Raw genomic sequence first — 21,346 nt, 5'->3', positions numbered from 1 at the left:
CCAGTTTCCTCATACGACCTTTCGCAAAGTAGTCGTGTCTGCAGCTACTCGTCCATGTACGTCTTCACGTCCCGTAAGTGGATGGCTAAGGCTGTGTTCTGATCGATGCTGGCCTCGTGGTAGTCAACATATTAAGCAGTCTTGCAAAATGTCAGGAAATTAAAAACTCTGTTTACCTCTTCCGTGAGTAGTTACCACCGGCTTAGATAATTAACTCAGAAACTGCTAATTGCCAAACAGTGTTTGTTTTAGTACTTAATGCGATTAGGTGCTACAAAAGGGATAATTTGAAACCACAATTGAGGCTCCCTCCAGGCGCGCAGAGTACTCAGCAAGATGGATACGATGGAGAGGTCCGATCTGATGGCTATATTATTTAGCTGCGGAACTTTAACGCAATTCATGACAGATGTAAAATTCTACGTAACTATCACACCACTGTATAGACTGTGGCAGATTGTAGGATTGGTTCCGTTCTGCTTAACGATGAATGTCACGAAAGATACGAGCACAAGAAAGAAATTTCTGCTGACAACTTGGCCATCATTTTGTTTCTTCATATCAATCATTTTATTTGTGACGAACGTCTATGTACGCGGTACAGTTCATCCAGAATTCAAGATCACATTTGTTGCTGACGTTTTAGCAAAGTGCATTATGTGGTTTGAAATAATCTATGTGTATGGTATCGGTTTCGTTGGGAAGCACATCCATCTACGGGCTTTTGCGAAAGCTCTAAGTCATGTAGATATTTACTTATGTCCGAGACACACAGATGGCAAGAAAGTTCTTAGCGCAATCCTGTCTGTAGCCTGGCTCATTCTATTAACTGCAGCGTTCTTTGTGGCGATACTGATGGGTCATTTCCAGTTGTACCCTGATTATGTAAGAACGGTGAAACAAATTGTGTATTTCTCGTTTACGTTGTTAGAGCTGAGCATATCTTCGCTGCTTATCTGTCTGTCCCTGGAGCTGTGGGTGAGGTACAAAAATTTGAACGAACACGTAAGGAGCACCGTGCTGGCGCAGCAGGAGAAGATTAATGACCGGCAGGTACTCGCTTGGGGTCAGGCAAGAAACCGGGAATTAGCGACGCGGCGACTGCGGATGGCGCACCTGTCCCTCCACAGGGCCACGGAGCTGCTGCAGGCCCACACTGGTGCCGCAGCACTGCTGGAGGTGGCTGGCACCTTCTGCGGCGCCGTCTACAGCGGCTACGAGTTGGTGCTGTTGTTGCTGTTGAGGCCCTCCAACGTTGAGAATGTGCTCCTAAACAGGTATGTGCTGACAGTGCCAGAGTCCTCCACAGTTTGAATACCTAATTTCAACAACAGATAGGCAGAAAATAACGAAATTTAATTTATTACTTGTATGTAGTGTTGCCGGAAGGCTACAGGATTCCATTTGTAGCCTATAAGGCGTGCGCCATACGACTAGCGCCCGAGAGGACTGAAATGTCAATGTGGTCGAGCGGTACCATGCAGTATCGTTAAGTCAGGAAAGGGAGTTATTCATAGCAACACAAATATCCAGTCCGACAGTGTGCCAGTGTAAGTCGCTTGAGAGTACTTAAGGTGCTATGTTTAGTACACAGAGGTGTCACATCTGGCATCATCAACAACATCTCTAATGCGCCCAGACATTGAGTCGAATTGATCTTGGATGTGGATGACAGGTACTGTTACGACTTTCTCTACTACTTCAACACTGTCCCAGTGTCCGTCAACGTTAGTTGATGGCGAGTGATGCCCTTCCAGTTTCTCAGCAACCCATGAGCAGATTTTTCCAAGGATGAGAGACCTGGAGAATTTTATGGCCATGGCGACGATCAAACACTGTCTCTTTTGATGTATATAAACAGGAAACAGGTGTTCTTGTGACCAAAAATTGATGTCAGGGGCGTGTAATTGATAGGTCACACCCATCAGGTCTAATATGTGACAGATTTAGTAGGGGTTCCCCAGATTACAGTCCATTTGAATCGGGAGTGATCGTAGAGTACACCCTATATAACACCATACCATCATGTAAGCTGCTGGCCACATGTGAAGCACTGCAGAGTTTGTGTTGATTGCTAACCTGACTCCAGTCGTGCAAGAGAGCCACTCTTCCCCTGGCACCCTGTAGAGATGGGATCTTCAAGATTGCGATGTTTTCGCAGTCAAGAGTGCCGGTTCAGAAAAATATATTTTATTATTAGATACTTCTCTTACAGTAAGACGACAGCTGAGGCCTAGATGCTGACAACAGCTAGCGGCAGTGAATGAGTCCACTGACGCAATACAATACTGAGACACCACACTGTGGCTTGTTTGTTATGATGGCCTTACTGACGCGAGATGAGCGTCCATATATTCGGCACAGTGAACTTATGAATGCATTCGTATACTATGCCACTGACCCAAGTTGATTGTGAGGGGCATGCAGACCAACCGAGTCGAACCTAGGACTTCTAAGCTCTAGCTGGAGTGATGGTACCCAATGAGAGGCAGATGGAATGAAGCCACCTGCTAGCTGAGCGATACACGTACTTCCATAGGACTTGTTTATTGTGACAGAAGGTCGGTACCCACGACGTACCTGGCTGCAGAAAGTTGTTTTATGATGCAGCACGTAGCAACCCAGTCCACAGCTACAGTAGACTTCTGTGTTGCAGTAAGCTACGCTACTATTACTGAAGTGCCCGACTGCAAAATTATGCAGGTTGTGGCCTGAAACCGCTTCCACAGAACGTATTGCGATGACGATCGCAATATCACAGCCGCGCTGGATTAGCCGAGCGGTCTGAGGCGCTGCAGTCATGGACTGTGCGGCTGATGCCGGCGGAGGTTCGAGTCTCCCTCGAGCATGGGTGTGTGTGTTTATCCTTATGATAATTTAGGTTAAGTAGTGTGTAGGCTTAAGGACTGATGACCTTAGCAGTTAAGTCCCATAAGATTTCACACACATTTGAACATTTTTATTTTATTTATTTATTTATTTATTTTTTTTTGCAATATCACATCGTTCATATCGTTCATTCTCCTCGGAGACTCGAAACACAAATACGCCCATAGGGACTGGTTTCAGAAAAAGACCTGGTATTAATCATGTAGCAAGTATTGTCGGCGCATTTTTCTGTACTGCTATTTCAAGAGAAGCCACAAAAACTGTTGCCAAGCAGACAGCCCTTTGTGCTCCAGAAACTGTCGCTGTGCCCTTCTGGGTACTCGTCTAGCATTCAACAGCAGTCTCGTTTCCTGATTCAAAATACGTAATGGGTTTATACAGTAATGCACATGAGAGTGAACATATGTATCTCCTCGTAGGCACTAGCATTCGCGACTGTTGATGTTCCACGTGGCGTTGTGGGCGGCCTTCCTGAAGCCATAGATTCTATATTCGCATGGCAGTAATTGGCAGCCCGAACAACACGACCAGCAGTATAATAGAGTGATTAATCACAGTCCTGATTGGCCGCAATGCTATCACTGTAGATTTTAGACAAATGGTGCGGGAAATATCTAGTTATTTGTCACAAACAGACATTACTGATACGTTATATCTGAATGAGACCCCATCACGTCATTTTTTCTTTAGCAGTGTTCCCCAAAAATGTTGCGACAAGCTTCTAGAGGTTGTGGAGGGTGTCTTGACAAACATATCGAGGATAGGAGCCCGCGTCGGGAAACGTCATTCAACGACGCTAGAAAGCGTCGAAATTATAGCTGTCAGCATCTGCCACTAGGAAATTGGAAATTGGAAACTTGTGGTAAAGCCTTCCGCGACCAAACTGCTCAGATCATCGATCCCTAAGCTTACGCACTACTTAATCTAACGTAAACTAACTTACGCTAAGGACAACACACAGAGCCGTGCCTTTGCCACACATGAATTTATACTCTGACGGATCTACGTGGAATATTGTTTGTTATTCAGTGATCGGGACCAGTTGCCACGATCGCCAGTAGTAAAGATCGAGCTTGCTGCTGCGTAGAAAGGCCTTGTCTCTTATCAGTGCCTCGTTGGATGACGGTTTCGGAAAGGGGTGTCTATCTGCAGTTTATTTTGTTTTTCCTATATACCTAAAATCATTGCAGAGTTTAGAGGGTTTCACGAGAAAACTAAACTGCGGATGGAAACCTTTGTCTGAAACCGTCATCAATCGTGACAATAAAGCATCGCATTCATAGGAGGCAATGCCTTCTACAGTGGCGGTCGTGGCAGTTAGTCGCGATCACTGAGTAACAAACAACATTGCAAGGAGTTGCGCTTCAGTCCTTCACCGTACGAAGTCACGTTTGCTGCTGAATGGGTGGCCTAGTGGAAGGCACCGGAGTCTATAACCTCGACGCTCTGTAGCGTCGCTGAGTAATATTACCGGACATGGGTCCGTATTGCCGATTTGTTCCTCAAGACACACTCTACAACGCCTCTAATTCTGTCGCAACATTACTGGGATACACTGCATACATCATATAGAAAGTGTTAATCCTACATGTACAGTTGCGGTGAAATACTTATCACTTACATACCCACGCAAGTATTACATTAAATGCCAGTTTCTCATTTTGTCATGGTATGGACTGAATACTGCGACTCGCTCAGACCTGTTGATTATGGATTCTGGTAAGTCTTATGTACGTTGTAGAACACCTGTACGGAATACTAGGCTAGTGTCTGTTCATACAACGGTCTCTACCTTGCGAGAAATTCGACATTAAAGTTCTGGGCTTACCTCCTATTTCCGTAACTTTAATTATGTTTGGACCGACCGAACGCAATGCAGGGGCTAGTGTTCGCAGCTACGACACTAGCGGTAGAGGTTAAAAACCGTGTTGCCTGTGTTCCTCTTTTCATTCAATTTCTTTATACAGAATATCATTAAATAGCGTATGTCACGCAACATTATTCAAAATATAGCCATTTTCACTAATAAATGAATCGATATGATACATTTTTATCAAATGTGTATACCGTTTCTGGTTGATAGATAAAATTCCCAATATTTAAACAGCTCGAAAAACTTCTCAATGATGAGTGAAATATTAGTAGCTGTGGAAGGATTATAGATGCAGACGGAAGTACTCATTCATAATTTTTAACTCGATATGTAATTAATACCGATCAAACCAGCTGCCAGTACCAGTCGACCTACAAAAAAAGGAGCGAAAACCGATCTGAACAGGAACAGCCATTCCTGCACAGCACAGTGTCAGAAAAGGTATTGACTTACCTTTTCTTATGTGTACAAAAACCATTCGGGAAATGTGTTTGGATTTTTAAAAAAAGAAAATTAATTTGTTACCTGCACGAAGTCAGGGAAGTTTACGAAAGTACTGCAGGACGAGACTTCAAAACTCTGTCATTTTTCCGTACTTCCCACAAGAAAGAATTCTTTACATTATTGATTTGTGGAGAGGATAGACTGATCGGACATTTTACGATCAAATCTTTGTAGACGAAATACAAGAGTGTATGGTAAAAAATATCCCATCCAAATGAACATTACTTTACTAACCCTGTGATGTTTATAATCATGATTACGTGAAAAATCGCAGTACAGAAATTCAAAATGCTCCCGATAGATTAAAGATAAATAGAGAAAGATCATCGAGGGAAAATACATGGTAATACATTTTGTGATTCTGCAGCAGTTTAGTTCATTATAAAAGATCAAGTACGAGTGGTTCGCATGGAAGTTGATCGAAGAAACAACAGTTTCTTTGAATCTAAACAAACTGTGTTTTTCGTTATTGTTACTGAAAAATCCATGTACCTGCAACGCAGTAGGTTTCATTAATGCGCATGGTGCTCTGCAGAGTTGTGTTTTGGTCGTTTCTGTGACTAGTACTGTCCGGAATTCTGTTCTATCCCGGAAAGGGAAGCAATTAATATCGAGTAAGACGATTCCGTAATCTATATGAAGATAGTATCTGTTCTTTCGGACATATGTGTTCTTTCGGACATGTCCGAATGAACAGATACCATTGGTGATCTTGCAGCTCTCGAGGACTGACCTTTTGCTGCTTACAGGGGTTGGTAAATATCAACGGGGACAGTTCAAAATGTGTGCCCCGATCGGGACTCGAACCAAAAATCTCCTGCTTACATGGCAGACGGACTATCTATCTGAGCCACCGAGGACACAGAGGATAGAGTGACTGCAGGAACTTATCTCTGGCATTCTCCCCGTGAGACTCACATTCCCAACTTACTGCCCACACACTATATTTGCAGTGCCCACTATACTTATTACTCGCGGCAGTCAATCTACCGATTCCCTTAAGAGTTCGAGCAATGTGAGTGCATCCGCACTGAATAGGATCATTGGCCGGTAAGCCTTGTCTATATGAAGATAGTATCTATTCTTTCGGCCATGTCCGAATATCTGTACTGTGTCAAACAACCACCGCCCGGCAGCACCTGGTCCAACTCCAAGGGTGCTGGGCTCAATGTCGACAGATTGCAATCCTGTGGATTCACTTAGTCGCCGCTACAGTGGCTCCAGCCTGCAAAAATGCTGGACTGGCATGAACTGGCTGTCACCACAACCATCAGGACCATACAGCATCAGCGCACTGCCTCAACAGTGTAAGAGGACTAAATACACATCTTCCCCTCCTGCATCAGACACCAAGATACCATGGGTCAATGACCGGACGTATTCACTGGACGACCGTATGCATATTTGTGTGTTCCAGCTTGATGTATCAATAAAGAATTTTATTTTAACCCATAAATCCTGTTGCTGCTACTCTCTTCATTTGATGGTTACGTGTCTGCCCTGCAGCAGCAATAGAACTACAATGCCTGGGTGTGATGGCAACTAAACCATGCTGGCACAGCCAAATAACGCTACCCCAATTCGTTAATGTGAACCATGCTATTAACTCTTTACACTTTGTTCATAGTTTCGTCGTTTTAATGGTCAGCAGTATATTTTTAGCCAACGTAATTTTCATTAAGTTTACAGCCACCAATCACATCAGCTGTCACACCAGTCTTAATGGAGAGAAATCTTTACGTCTAAATGTAGCTTTGAGTGTACCCCAGGATTTTCAGAGGGCCATTACTGTTCAAAATATACAGGGTGGTCAGAAAATGTCTGCAACCCTTGTCGTGATGTTGTAGGGCAGATTGTACTGAGACATAAATGTTAAGAAATAAATGCTATACGTTGCGCCGTTTCCGAGTTATTTAGCATTGAAGTTAGCCAGTAAGGTCGTTGCGCGCGCGAATTCAAGTTTCTGCTAACCAAACAAAGCTCTCGTTAGGTAACACCGCCCCTGGCAGGCCGCTTGAATGTGAGCGCGCGACGCCCCGATTGGCTACATTCACTGCTTCATAACTCGGAAACGGTGAAACGTATCGAATTTTTTCTTAACATTTATATCACGGTGCAACCTGCCCTGCAGCACCCCTACGAGCGTTTCAGACATTTTCCGACCATCCTATATATAAAAGACTCAGTGGGTAGCGACTCGCATTCGGGAGGACGACGGTTCAATCCCGCGTCCGGCCATCCTGATTTAGGTTTTCCGTGATTTCCCTAAATCGCTCCAGGCAAATGCCGGAATGGTTCCTTTCAAAGGGCACGGCCGACTTTCTTCCCCGTCCTTCCCTAATCCGATGAGACCGATGACCTCGCTGTCTGGTCTCCTTCCCCGAAACAACCAACCAACCAACCAGTGGGTAGCGTCAGAAGTAACTAAAAGCTGTGCACGGATAATGTTGTTGTCTACATGAGACGTTCTTTTGTCCTTCCTTGGAGCTTCCGTCCTACCCGTGAAGTTGCGGCCGTGACTGGAATGAACTTTGAGCGATATGCTGCCTGCTGGACAAATTATGCCACTAACTGCTTCACGTATTACTCTGTAACTCTTGCAACTACAACACCAAACTATAATAACTAATGGTCGCCAACTTCGTTTTGGCACATGGGACGGTGATGAACATTTGTCTACTCCAGAGTGAATACCACTTTCTGAAAACTGACTTATGGGGTGGTATCTCTAGCATTATAAGATCATATACCTATAACCGCCACTCAGCGTCACAGAGATAGAGTTCAAAGTTATCAGGTAACAGCAAAATTTTCATGGAAGGAAATGCGATCTCTCCCCGGTTCCGCCTTTGCAAGTCCGTCACTTTGGTTTAACACCTCTTCCCATGTAGCTACCGACCCCACAGTATGGTAATGGTGTCTCCCTAAGGAGCACGTGCACAATCATAAAATTGCAAAACGCTTTAGCAAAATACTACGTCCCAGCACAGAAACACCATTCGAATGTCCACAGAAACACCATTCGAATGTCATACTGTACTGAAAAAGCATCCTCGTTGATCACGATGGATCACAAAACTCCGACTCCCGAAGTGTTAACGCACAGACTTCGACCCAAAGGTCACAACATCCAGTGGCAGCTTCATCTTGTTGATTTTGTTGTGCAACCTTGCTCACCCACCACTCCCTTGGACCCTGTAGCCATTTCCAAGTGCCATTGAAACACATGAGCTACGACTCAAATTGTGCTCTTTTTGGGCATGGGAGACTCTTGTTTATGCTCTTTGATTACAGCACAACAAGAGAAATTTGCTTCCCTATGACACAGCAGTAAGTCCTCTCACGTCAGCAATAATGGATTAACTCTGTAAGCAAGACAAGAAATACCCTCCGCCCTGCACCATGAGACGTCTTGTGGAGTACAGATGAATACATACAGATTTAGTTAACAGCTGCTCGACTTTCTTGGGAGCTCATCATCAGTCACCATACTAATTTAGAGTAGAAGTCAAATAATTGATGCTTAATTCAACTTTGCTGTTGTCGTCTTAAGCCTGAAGATTATTTTCGTGCCACTCTCCAATATACTGAGTCCCGTACAAGCCTCTTCATCTCTGTGTAACTACCAGACTCTACATCTATTTGGAACTACTACTGTATTCGAGCCTTGGTCTGCCTCTACAACTTTTGCTATCCACAGTTCCTTCATTATCAAATTGATAATTCCATGATGCTTCAGGGTCTGCCCCATCAAACGATTCCTTTTTTCAGTCAAGTTGTGTTATAAATTTCTCATTTTCCTATATCGATACAGCACTTCCTCATTTTTTATTCAATCTACCTTTTCATATTCAGAGTTTTTCGTAACATGTAAAGGAACAGGTTAAAAATATATCAGTCATAAGATTCACCTGTGATACTGTAATAATCAAAATTACCAGACTTGTCCAATTGAAGGAAGTGAACTAAGTATAGAATACTGATTGAGAAGTGCTATATCTATTACAGCTATAGTGTACTTTGCACTTAAATACGATATTTGATCTTGCGATATTACTCATATCAAGTGCAAGTGACAGTGTTGGTTGTCTACATGCAAGGGTAATAATGTCACAATCCCACATGGCGATAAACAACACTCTCACATCGATGACATCACCATTATCACTTGGTAAACCACACCCTCTCCATCCCCTCCTTGTCCCTTTATACACTCGTCTCCTCTAAAGAGAGCATAGTATTTTACCCGCCTAGTATTTTAGCTGTCATTAAAATCGAATACTATGTAACCCCGTGCTCAAAAGTACGCCAATAATCTGAAATTTTTTGTGTCATCTTCAAAAGTATTTATCTTAAAAATTACTGAAGGGTGTATCTTGTAGTGTCTGCAGATCTAATATATATATACAAATCACAATAGCTACACTGGGAAATATTTACAATACATAATACAATAACTTGGGACAAGTTGTAATAAATTTTCTCAGACATGGGAGGCAACAGTTTCACTGTCAGATGTGGCAACTTGTTACATTTTTGCTGTTTTGTAGAGGGCGACTTGTTTCTGTTTAGCTGTAACATAGGGCAACTTCTTTCAGTTGCACTGTAACATTGAGCAGTTTGTTACAGTTTTGATGCAACAGCGAGGGCACCTTGTTAGTTTCTCTGTAACATGAGACAACTCGTTAAAGTTTGACATGGAGTTTTACTGAATGTGGGGCAACTTGTACAGTTTTACTGCAAAATGGAGGGCAACTTCTTACAGTGTCACTGTACTGTAGGGCCACTATTTACAGTTTTGTTATAACATGGAGGACAACCTAAATTCATGTAACTGAGCCAGATTTATCCCACTTTGCATTAATGCTGGTTTCTGATGACGTCATCAATAATTTCACCATGCATTGTTGCAAGATTTGCCCCTCCTCTCCATCTGCCAAACATCTAAAAGAGGCCAATTCCTCTATGCATAAAATGGTGTAAAATTAAAAAAAAAGGTGGAGAAATGTAAAATTTCTCAGTTATGATAATCATTTAATGGTGCAATCCAAGATAATGGTCCATTCACAGTTATCCTAAACATAAATTAGCAAAACATTCAAAAATGGGCAATTTTCCTGGTGGTTTAAATCCAAGAAGGTTACTTGGGTTTAGTACAGAAGCCAAGGTGATGGAACAGGTGGTTACTGTTTCAGTCTGCAAGGCTGTCAGATTCCCCTGGCTTGTGATGGCATAATCTAAGATCGTGAATGAAGGATAGTGGCCCTGCCTCCATGTTTGTCAGATTTCATGTGTTCTGAGTTTGGAATCCGTTCCTATGTATAAATGTCGGTAAATTCAACATAAGAGCAGGGGAGGGTCTCCACATCAGTGCCCTTGTCGATCCTGCACTGAGATTATCCAGCAATGAAACTGAGTGGTAGTGGAGACGTTTGTGGTCAAACTACCAGATTACCACGGTCATGCTGCCACCACTGACTCACCTTTAGCATCACGCTATTCTCAATGGAACCAAATGCACTGCTACAGCACCAACCGGTGCGTGACATCACTCCACTCATGCTGCATGCTATCGATGGTTATGTGACACCATCTGACTCAGTACTCCTGTACTGTGATGACTGATAGTGAGGTGTAATGGCCGCCCATCCCGCTATCTACTGAACACATCAGATCTGCGCTGCACAAGCTGGGCCATTTCCCCTCAACCACCAAGCATTCTCTCACAATATTCACATCTTCAATGTATCTAAGTCTTTCTGCTAAGATAAAAACGTTTCCCTCTCTACCATAGAAAAGCTACCCCTTATCTATCATTCTTGATGTTATTTACAAGCTCTCACGAAACCTTTGAATTAATGTGCGATTAATCTCAGTGGTTGGTGCTTACAGTGATGATCCCTATGCTACATCTGACAGAGCGGCCAGCTCATGCACAAGCTATTTGAGTGCCCATAAGACGTTTGCTCATTCAAACACCAGTCTATCAGTTATGATCCAAAGATTAATCAGTCAAAATAAACGTCATGCAATGGATAACGTCTTTTGAATCCTAGTTTCTTACATGATTGACATACAAGCTAATCTACAAAATAGTGGTATGAGCTGTGCAAAAATATAATTAATAGTTGATGAAGGAGGTAGACTTTTCTTGTAACTATTAGATCTCAAGTTCTTCACAATTAAAACAGCTCCTGATTTGTTAAATATGATGCAATGTGAAATAGGCGGTGGATTAGTGGGTGTATGGATTATTGCAAAACCTTTCATCTGTATATCTGATTTATTATCATTCATGGAGATTCATATTAGTCTCTACACCTTCAAACGACAATGGAACTGTAAATTCCTCTACGCAGTCTGTATTCACACTGTGGAGAGGGCTGGAAAGGACGTAAATTCAGCCTCCTTAACATATGTTCTGTGAAGAAATGTGCATGTATGCAATTATTGCTGGCTTACTAATACAAACTGTTCATTGAGGAGGTATAGAGAGAGAAGTCAGTGCAAGGATGGTTTCCATGTGGTTGCACCATGTGGTCATCACTAAACACGTAATCTACATCTACAACATACTCCACAAGCCACTTAACGGTGTATGGCGGAGGGTACTTTCGGTAACACTATCTGATCCCTCCAACCCCGTTCTACTCGCGAATAGTGCGTGGCGAGAATGATTGTCTGTAAGCCTTTACATTGGCTCTAGTTTCTCGAATTTTCTCCTCGTGGTCAATACGCGAGATGTACGTGGGGAGAAGTAACATGTTGTCCGACTCCACCTGAAAAGTACTGTTCCGAAGTTTCAGTAGTAAATTACCCCGAGATGCACAACGCCTCTCTTGCAACGTCTGCCAGTGGAGTTTGTTTAGCATGTCCGTAACGCTCTATCGCCAGCTAAACGATCCCGTGACGAAACGTGCCTCTCTTCGTTGGATCTTCCCATCTCCTCTATCAATTCTGCCTGACAGGGATCCCAGACAGATGAACAATACTCAAGAATCGGGCGAACAAGCACTTCATAAGCCATTTCTTTCGTGGGTGAGATACATTTCCTTACGATTCTTACTATGAATCTGAGTCTGGTGTCTGCTTTTCCAGCTATCTTTTTTATGTGGTCATTCCACTTAAGGTCGCTCAGGATAGTTATGCCTAGATATTTGACGGCAGACGCTGTCTCCACCTGTTTGTCATCAATAGTGTAGCTGTAGAGTTGTGAACTTCTTTTCCTATATATGCACAATATGTTACATTCATTTACGTTCAGGATCAAATGCCAGAGACTGCACCATTCATCAATTCTCTGCAGGTCGTAGTGCAATCTTCTGGCATTGCTACTTTAGTATAGACAACTGCATCATCTGCGAATAGCCTTAATGAGCATCCGACGCTTTCTACTAGATCATTTATATATACTGTAAACAGCAATGGTCCTATCACTCTTCCCTGTGGTACTACGAAAACCACCATTACATCTGTCGGTTTAGTTCCGTTAAGAGCGACGTGGTGTGTCCTGTGTGCAAGAAAGTCTTGAATCCAGTAGCAAGTCTGCTCCGATACTCCGTAAGTTAGTATTTTTTTCATTAAACGGCAATGCGGGACGGTGTCAAATGCCTTACTGACATCAAGGAACATAGCACCAACCAGAGCGTCGCTGTCCACTGCGCTGTGGACCTCATGGACAAACAGTGCGAGCTGAGATTCGCAGGATGTTTTCCGAAACCACGTTGATTTTTATAGACGAGATGTTCATTTCCCAAAACCGTCATAAGTCTTGAGCATAAAACACGTTCCATAATCCTACAACAGATTGACGCCAACGATATAGATCTATAATTGTGTGGATCTGTCTTACGGTCTGCCGGTCGGAGTGGCCGTGCGGTTCTAGGCGCTACAGTCTGGAACCGCGTGACCGCTACGGTCGCAGGTTCGAATCCTGACTTGGGCATGGATGTGTGTGATGTCCTTAGGTTAGTTAGATTTAATACGTTCTAGGGGACTGATGACCACATCAGTTAAGTCCCATAGTGCTCAGAGCCATTTGTCTTACGGTCTATCTTAAAAACAGGAACGACCTGGAATTTTTGCAGTCTTTAGGTAGCTTTCGTTGCTCAAGCGATCTACGACAAATAACTGATAGAAGGGGCGCAAGTTCTCCCGCATAATCTTTATAGAATCTTATAGGAATCTCTTCTGGTCCTGAGGCCTTTCCGCTTCTAAGCGATTGTAGCTGCTTTCCAATTCCACGATCGGTTGTGTCAATATCGTACGACGATTGAAAAGAGGGCCAGTGTTACGACCTTCTGTGGTGAAATAACTTCGTTAGAACGAATTCCGTATTTCGGCCTTGTCTCTGTTATCTTCCGTTTCGGTGCCGGTGTGGGCGCTGAGAGAATGAATAGATGATTTTGACCCACTTACTGATTGTACGTACGACCAAAATCTCTTAGGGTTTTTCTCAAGTCAGCTGATAACGTCTTACTTTCAAAATCATTGAACGCTTCTCTCACTACTCTCCTTACGCTCATTTTCGCTTCGTTCAGCTTTTGTTTGTCAGTTGCGCTTTTACTTCTCTTGAATCTGAGATGAATTGCTCTCTGTTTACGTAGCGCTTTTCTACCGCGGCTATTAAACCACGGTGGGTGTTTCCCATCTCTTAATACCTTATTCGGAATATACTTGTCTAGAGCATATTGAACGATGCCTTTGAATCTTTTCTATTTATTCTCCGCATAATCGTCCTAATTACCGAGTATTTGATGCTGACTGCTGAGCTATTCTGAAATTTGTATCCTGTCACCCTCACTGAGCAAACATATCTTCCTACCTTTCTTAACATTTTTTGCAGAACCCGTCGTCATAGATGCTGTGACAGTCTTCTGATCACTGATTCCTTCCTCTAATTTAACTGATTCCATTAGCTCAGGTCTGTTTGTTGCCAGGAGGTCTAAGACATTACCCTCCCCAGTTGGTTCTCTAACTATCTGCTCAAGGTAATCTTTGGACGAGACATGCAGAAAAATGCCACACGATTCCCTATTTCTGACACCAGTTTTGATGGCATAATACTCCCAATCTATACCTGGAAAGTTGAAGTCACCCCCTATTAGAACGGCGTCATCAGGAAAATTACTAACGACATTCTGCAAGTTCTATCTGAAGTGCTCTACAACTACAGATCCTGACCCAGGTGGTCTATAGAAGCATCCGATCACCATTTTTGACCGTCCTTTGATACTCACTTTCACCCAGATTAATCCACATTCAGAACCGTGATAACCTCGCATGATTTAATTAAATGTTTTACTGCAATAAACACGCTGCCACCATTGGCGACGAACCTGTCCTTACAATAAACATTCCAATCTGAACTTAGGATTTCATTGTCGTTGACGTCTGGTTTCAACCAGCTTTCTGTTACCAATACTATCTGTGCATTATAACCTTCAGTAGGCGGTACTAATTCTGGGACCTTTACTTGCATGCTTCTGCAGTTTACTAAAATAATATTAGTCTTTTCTGTCTCTGATCTGCGAGGACCAAGATTATCTGAGGTCGCTGTGGCTGGTTTAACAGGCAAATCGTCTTTGATCCCAAAGGAGGGGTTCACTAACGTAAAAAAGCCCCATGTGCACGCCACACGTACTCCGCTACCCTAGTAGCCGCTTCCTACGTGTAGCGCGCGCCTGATCTATTGAGGGGAAGCCAACATTTCTGCACCCGATAGCGGAGGTCGAGAAATACGCATCCGATATCGTCGCAGAGTCTTCTGAGACTGTGGTTTAGACTTTCCACTCTGCTCCAAACCAGAGGACCGCGATCAACTCTGGGTACGATGCTACAAAAACACAGCTTAGCCTGCACCCCGCGTGCGTTGCTAGTTGCCTTCACCAAATGAACCAGCCGCCGAAAGGAGCCGACTATGGCCTCAGAACCTAAGCGGCAGGCGGCATTCGTGCCGACATGTGCCACTACATGCTTCCGGTTGCACACAGTGCCTCGATAGCCGCCGACAGGGTTTCCTCCACTCCACGGATGAGACCTCCCGGGAAACATACCGATTGCACACTGGAATTCTTTCCCACCTTGCCTGCTATCTCACTGAGGGGTTCCACACCCTCCTAACATTGGAGCTCCCAATGTCTAGTATACCCACCCTCTGTACTTGTCCAGACTGGGCAGGAAAATCGACCGCTGGCACAACAGGAGAGGCATCTCGTGCTGGCTCAGAGTCATCATCAACACTGGACAGCTTCTCGTACCTGTTGCTAAGATATAGCCGCACGGCCTGCTCCCTCTTCCGCCTACCACCCAGTGACACGCGAATCCTCCACTGTGTGCCACCCATTCTAGAGTGAAGACGGACCTGTCAGATGTTGTGTATCAGAAGCCGCAGTGACGTCCCGGCCACCAGGGGATTCCAGTGATACAAGAGGTGTCTCAGGTCTCGTCACTGGCGCCCCGACGTTACCGCAACTTCGAGCATTAGCTAGAACTTGTCGACGGTAGCCAAAACGGAGAGTAGCATACTCTCCTTGTATTCGCTCACAACAAGCACAGTCCATAGCCATATAGTACTGTGTATAAAGTAGATATGATACATCAAATTTATTTATTTATTTATTTATCTGGCACGATTAGGGCCATCAGGCCCTCTCTTACATCTGACCAGGCATTCTACTTATTTTGATTTCATATGTTTCAGTAGGCATGTTAAACTACATCTAGTAAAATAAGTCAAATAAACAGTTACATAGGTACACTTGGAAAAATACATACACATACAGTTTATATTCGTAGATGATGAGTACTGCTATAATTAAACATTATGATAGAGAGAGATTCTAGGAGTGCAGCAGGGGGTATGAGGGAGACTAATGGCGACGGGAGAGGAAGAACAGGGATATGATGAAACACAGTTAAGGAAATACTAGGGAAAAGAAGACTACGTGGCTAATGGAGACAGAAGAAGAGGAAGAAGAGAAAGGATCAAGTTTTGCTATTTGACAGAGGGGAGGATTGGCTTTGTACATTAATTTTGTCGAAAACTTTATGAGGATAATAGTAGGAAATCCTTCAATTTCTTCTTAAAAGCAGGAGGGGATTGAATTTTGCACAAGGTAACGGGCAGTTTGTTCCAAAGGCGGACAGTGGCAACAGAGAAGGAGTTTGCAAATGTTTTTGTTTTGTGAGTGGGCAGAGTTAGGATACCAAATAACAGTGACGTCGTGTTTCGATTATGAAGGCGTGAAAGGTGTTTATTCTCTGAAGCAATTACTGGGATATTTGCGCGAGGAGGAGCCGGTGAAGTACACATAGAGTGTGGTAGTCACGTAATTCCTGTCGCAGCCATCCTAAATGGAAGTATGAAGCACTAACATGATCACATCGGCGAATGGTACAGGTGTAACTCACACAGGCATTCACGGTTAGTTCTAACCGTCTTTTGTTTTCAGTACTCATGTCCTCTTGAATTACATCACAATAGTGGAGTTTCGGTAGAACGAGTGCTTGCACGAGCTGGCGTTTCACGTCCTGTGGAAATACGTTCCGAAACTTTTTGGGAGCGTAGAGACAAGCGGACGTCTTCCAGCGCACTGCGACTGTATTGTCTGCCCAGTTGAGAGTCTCGTCCAAAGTTACACCCAAGTTCTTTACTGTTTTCTGATATGGTACTGGAATACCGTCGAGCAGAACAGGAGGCAACTTATTAATTTCTGATGAGCTATTAAGATTACTTGTGTCTGCTTTGCTACTGAGTTTCAAAATATACCAAGGGAGAACAAAGTAACTGTAAAAGTTGCTGTGCAGATACCTCACTGTACTCTGAGACGCAAGCTATTAAACACAAATAAGTTTCTCTACTGAAGTCGATGTATTTACAGATACTTGTTATTAGAAATCCTATATGGCTAAAAGTTAGTGCACGAGATAAATATTCAAACTAGCATTCACTGATCTAAACTGTGTGGTGTCTACTAGCACAAAATTAAAACTTAGTGGCGTCATGGAGTTTCTGGCGACGGGAAAATTTACACTAGTAAGCTACCCTACACAAGGATATTCACAAGACTTACGCAAAAACAAAAACGACGATTAATTTTCTAACCACTAGTCTATACACTAAAATACACACGTACAGTTCACTTCTTTGCAGAAGCACGTGAACAAAAGACAAAGAGAAAATTAATTTGCAGTTTTTCAGCTTGTGTTGCTGCTTTTCTGCTGCGCGTCCTCTGCTGCGCTTATATACATATATAATGTGTATATTTTATACATATTACGTATGTAAGTAACATAGATTAACAGCGTATTGATTCATTACGCGAAAATATGTTGTTATCTATTTACCGCCACCTCGGTTACCACCAATGTTTATGTAAACTTCGTTCATGGTGTTGAAAGATAGTGCGCGCCGTGAAGAACCTAATAGATGTATAACCGAAATCTTAGTCACTCGAAAGCTTACAAGACCTTTGGTATCTGAACTCTACAGCCCACTGTGATATTACTGGAATCAGGGTAAATAGATCGACTTAATTATCTAGTATAAGATAGATAAGCAATAAATTCAAAAACACATGGTGGTAAATGCCAATCATTTGTAAAGTAACAAATGGATATTAATTTCAGAGAATGAGAGCGTCACCTGAACTTCTATAAAGCATGGCGTCGTAACTGCAGCAGCACGAGAAAATCCAAGTTCAAAAATCGCAGTCTTACGTGAAACTAACTAGTGTGACACATATACTCTCAATCACAGTACAACTGAGTCTAATTAGTGAAGAGGGAATTTGAATCCGATCTACAAACGCTTTGTTCAACTGCACGTAGCAGAGCATGCCAAAATTGTGCATGAGTCACCAAGTCTTGGAAGCCAGAGCCTCTCTTCACTTTGTGTCCTAGCGTGTCCAGAGCCAATGAGGGAAGGAAAGGGTGAGAGGGAGCAGTGTCTGGCAATCCCTACGCATTACAAGGAGGAGGGTTGAGCAGTTATGCTGTGCTCTGTCTCAAAGCAACGTTTTTGAACCTGTTAAGACTAAAAGAAGTTAAGTTGTCGGCCCAAGCCTACATCATTACACTTCTCTCTGACTCAGGTGGAACATATTTGAAGCATAGTAGCAAACTTTATTATTCAATTCACCCTCATAGACGAGGGAATGGGAGGAATAAAGACGAACAGTAAGGAGTAAATAAATAAAAGAACACGTGAGCATTTTCCTTCACCTTGGGTTGTGGCAGTCAAGAAGCAGCGATAAGAGAAATTTAAAAGCACTTAACCGCTTGCAACAATTTCTATCACAAATTTCACAGCATAAACGATGAAAGTAGACTATATTTGTCCCGTTTCATCACCCTCTGCCCAATGGGAAGAAAAATGCAGACGTCGTAGTACTACAAATAATTTATTTCTATTCACATAAATGGTATTCCGTGTTCCTATCAAATGATAATTATTAATTCAGAGTAATAAAAAAAAGTACTGATAAAATAACATGTAATAGCCTAGGTAAGTCATGAAATATAAGCTTAAAACTTCATGTCAAAAGAAATTTATTAAAGTAAAAAAAAAGACTTTGTTAGTCTTAATATCTCAAAACTGCAAAGACATAATGAAGTGTACACACAAAATCATAGTAGAAACGACTCTTAAAAGCCAGTACAGTAATCTGTTGTATTCATTCGGCAGAAAGTCAATTCACATAAAAATAATATTAAAAAACACCTCCAGATTACCAGAAGAAGTTTGTGCACTGAGCACATTCCAAATTACATAAATAAATGCTAAAAGCATTTTAAACTGTCTGTGTACCGTATGGTACTGAAATCATATCAATTCACATGAATAAAAGTGGAAACATATGTTAATTTACCACAAAACACTATCATTAGGGCAAAAATGGCTGGTATTGTAGTTATAGATTCAGTGTATTCGTAGACACATGTGGATGATTATCAATGTACTTCTTCCATTAAGTTCTGCAACAATGAAATTGTTCTTGGATTAAATCAGGTGAGAATAAACATACAACACCAATCATCAGAGAGCATATGACAGTTATCATAGAGATCTACATCTACATAATTACTCTGCAATTCACATTTAAGTGCCTGGTAGAGGGTAAATCATACATTAAAATCTTGTTTACCATGGCCATCAATAAGCAACCCATGTATCTAGCCATAAAGAATATAACTCAGAACTAAGGTACTCGAGAAACATGTCAAAATAATACATAGTTTCACTCAAAACATGTTCACAAAATATGCACATTGTAATAACATAGCACAGAAGAGAGTCTCAAAGGATACCACAAACATGTGGAAAACCATAATGTCAAGAAGTATAATTATCTCTACCTGCAAATAGTGTAACTACTAGATGTCAAAAGAAAGTTCAAATATGTCATAACAAAGCTTCATCCGAAATATTTATTCACATTTACATATAAGAACATAAATCCCAGCATGTGAGCTAAGCACAATGCAAATTGTGTGTACCAGTTATCCATCATTATCTTTTGCAGTGACTAATGAAAATGTCATAAAGCGACAACGAAATAAGGCTCTTGTTAAATTACTTTACTTCCTACCATGGCAAAACAGTGTGGTGGCTGCCAATGGTTTGCTGTATAATAGGGCATGTATACTTCAAACAATTCAGCAGCATCACATGCACTGTGGTAAGATAATTAGTAAATAAATTTGACAATCTACCTATAGAACTTCACATAACAACAAATAAATATTGCACTCAAGGAAAAAAGCTTGAGAAACGATCCGTGCATAGTTACGAGGGAATTAGTTTGTTAGGTGAAGCCAGCAGTCAATATGACGCATCAAACAAAGATCTCCCAGGACGTCGTGTGGCAGATCGAATTTTAGCACACATACCTCAGGAAATACACAGATGGGATATTGGTACTGCTGGCCAGTGTTTTGTCACACCCATTGTAGATAAAGCAATGCCCGCAAAACTTAGACTGGGTATAATGTTAAATTTCACTCCAGCTACGAATTCATTTCATCAGTCACTGATGTAAGAGTGCTTAAAATGCATTTAGGAATCATCGGCGGCTGGTAAAAGAGGCTCAAAAGGAAAACTGATTAGAGTCCTTCCACTGCTTAGAACATCATGTGGAATCTTTCCCTTCATGATTCCAGCTCTGGTGAGACTATGAGCGATTGGCTCTCTAGCCGGCGCCATTCCAGCTATCGCCAGAATATTTTTGGTAACGGGCAGCAGCAGCTTAACGAAATGAAAAGACATAATAGGTTCATAGAATCTATGACTGTTGGGAAACGATTCGATTTGAAAACACACAGCAAATGGCTTGAATTGTTCCTTAAAAGAAGCTACTAGTTATAACGACCAACAAGCCGTTTAGAAATATGGATCTGCTTAAATTAGTCAAAAATTCCCTGTTCCAAGATGTCAGAGAGTGCTGAGGTGAAATACACGACCTAAGAGTATGTGGAAAACTAATGAATGATAAATTGTAAATTTAGGCATTAAGGGAGTATTTGAACTCAGTGGATGGCATATGTTAAAGGAGAACCTTGATTATCGCCCCTACTACTTTGATTCGTTCGGCTCTTACTGTTGCCACAAGAATTATGCCGTTACTTTACTGGAACTGCGTATTCTACAGTTTCCAAAGTCTCCAAAAGTTTGATACATACATGTGCAGACACCTTTGACTCTTGTTCACCCTGCAGTTACAAAGAAGAATTAAATATAAAAAAATAATCAAACACATAAGTTTTTTAGTTGAGCTTCAGGAGTTATGCTGTACAATATGACTATGGAAGATTGATATTCGGTACTACTTGTGAATTAGTTTATGGAATTAAGGAAAGGTGATTGGAATATTGCACTGACAGGACTAGAAATGTACAACACTAGTCCCAATTTTACAGCACCATGGTGTAAAACATGTAGGAACTGGTGGAGCTGTGCAGATACCCCGACGGGAACTGTGCAGATACCCCGTCGCACATACAAAAACGATGATTTAACTTTATACTTAAAAGGCTCTGTACCAGGTATTGAGTTCCACCAGAACATTAAAATGTTTAAAA

General features: G+C 42.2%; 1 protein-coding gene across 1 annotated transcript in view; it reads left to right on the top strand.

Annotated features, from left to right (window-relative positions):
- Positions 1–1,107: 1,107 nt before the first annotated feature.
- Positions 1,108–21,346, top strand: part of LOC126156902 (gustatory and pheromone receptor 32a-like) — a 36,654-nt gene continuing 16,415 nt past the window's right edge. Inside the window, exon 1 of the mRNA XM_049916340.1 lies at positions 1,108–1,277. Within this exon, the coding sequence (XP_049772297.1) occupies positions 1,108–1,277 (170 nt within the window). The remainder of the gene's footprint in view (positions 1,278–21,346) is intronic.

Source organism: Schistocerca cancellata, chromosome 2, assembly GCF_023864275.1.
Source record: "Schistocerca cancellata isolate TAMUIC-IGC-003103 chromosome 2, iqSchCanc2.1, whole genome shotgun sequence".
NCBI classification, from domain to species: domain Eukaryota; kingdom Metazoa; phylum Arthropoda; class Insecta; order Orthoptera; family Acrididae; genus Schistocerca; species Schistocerca cancellata.
This window is presented reverse-complemented; position numbering and strand designations above follow the sequence as displayed.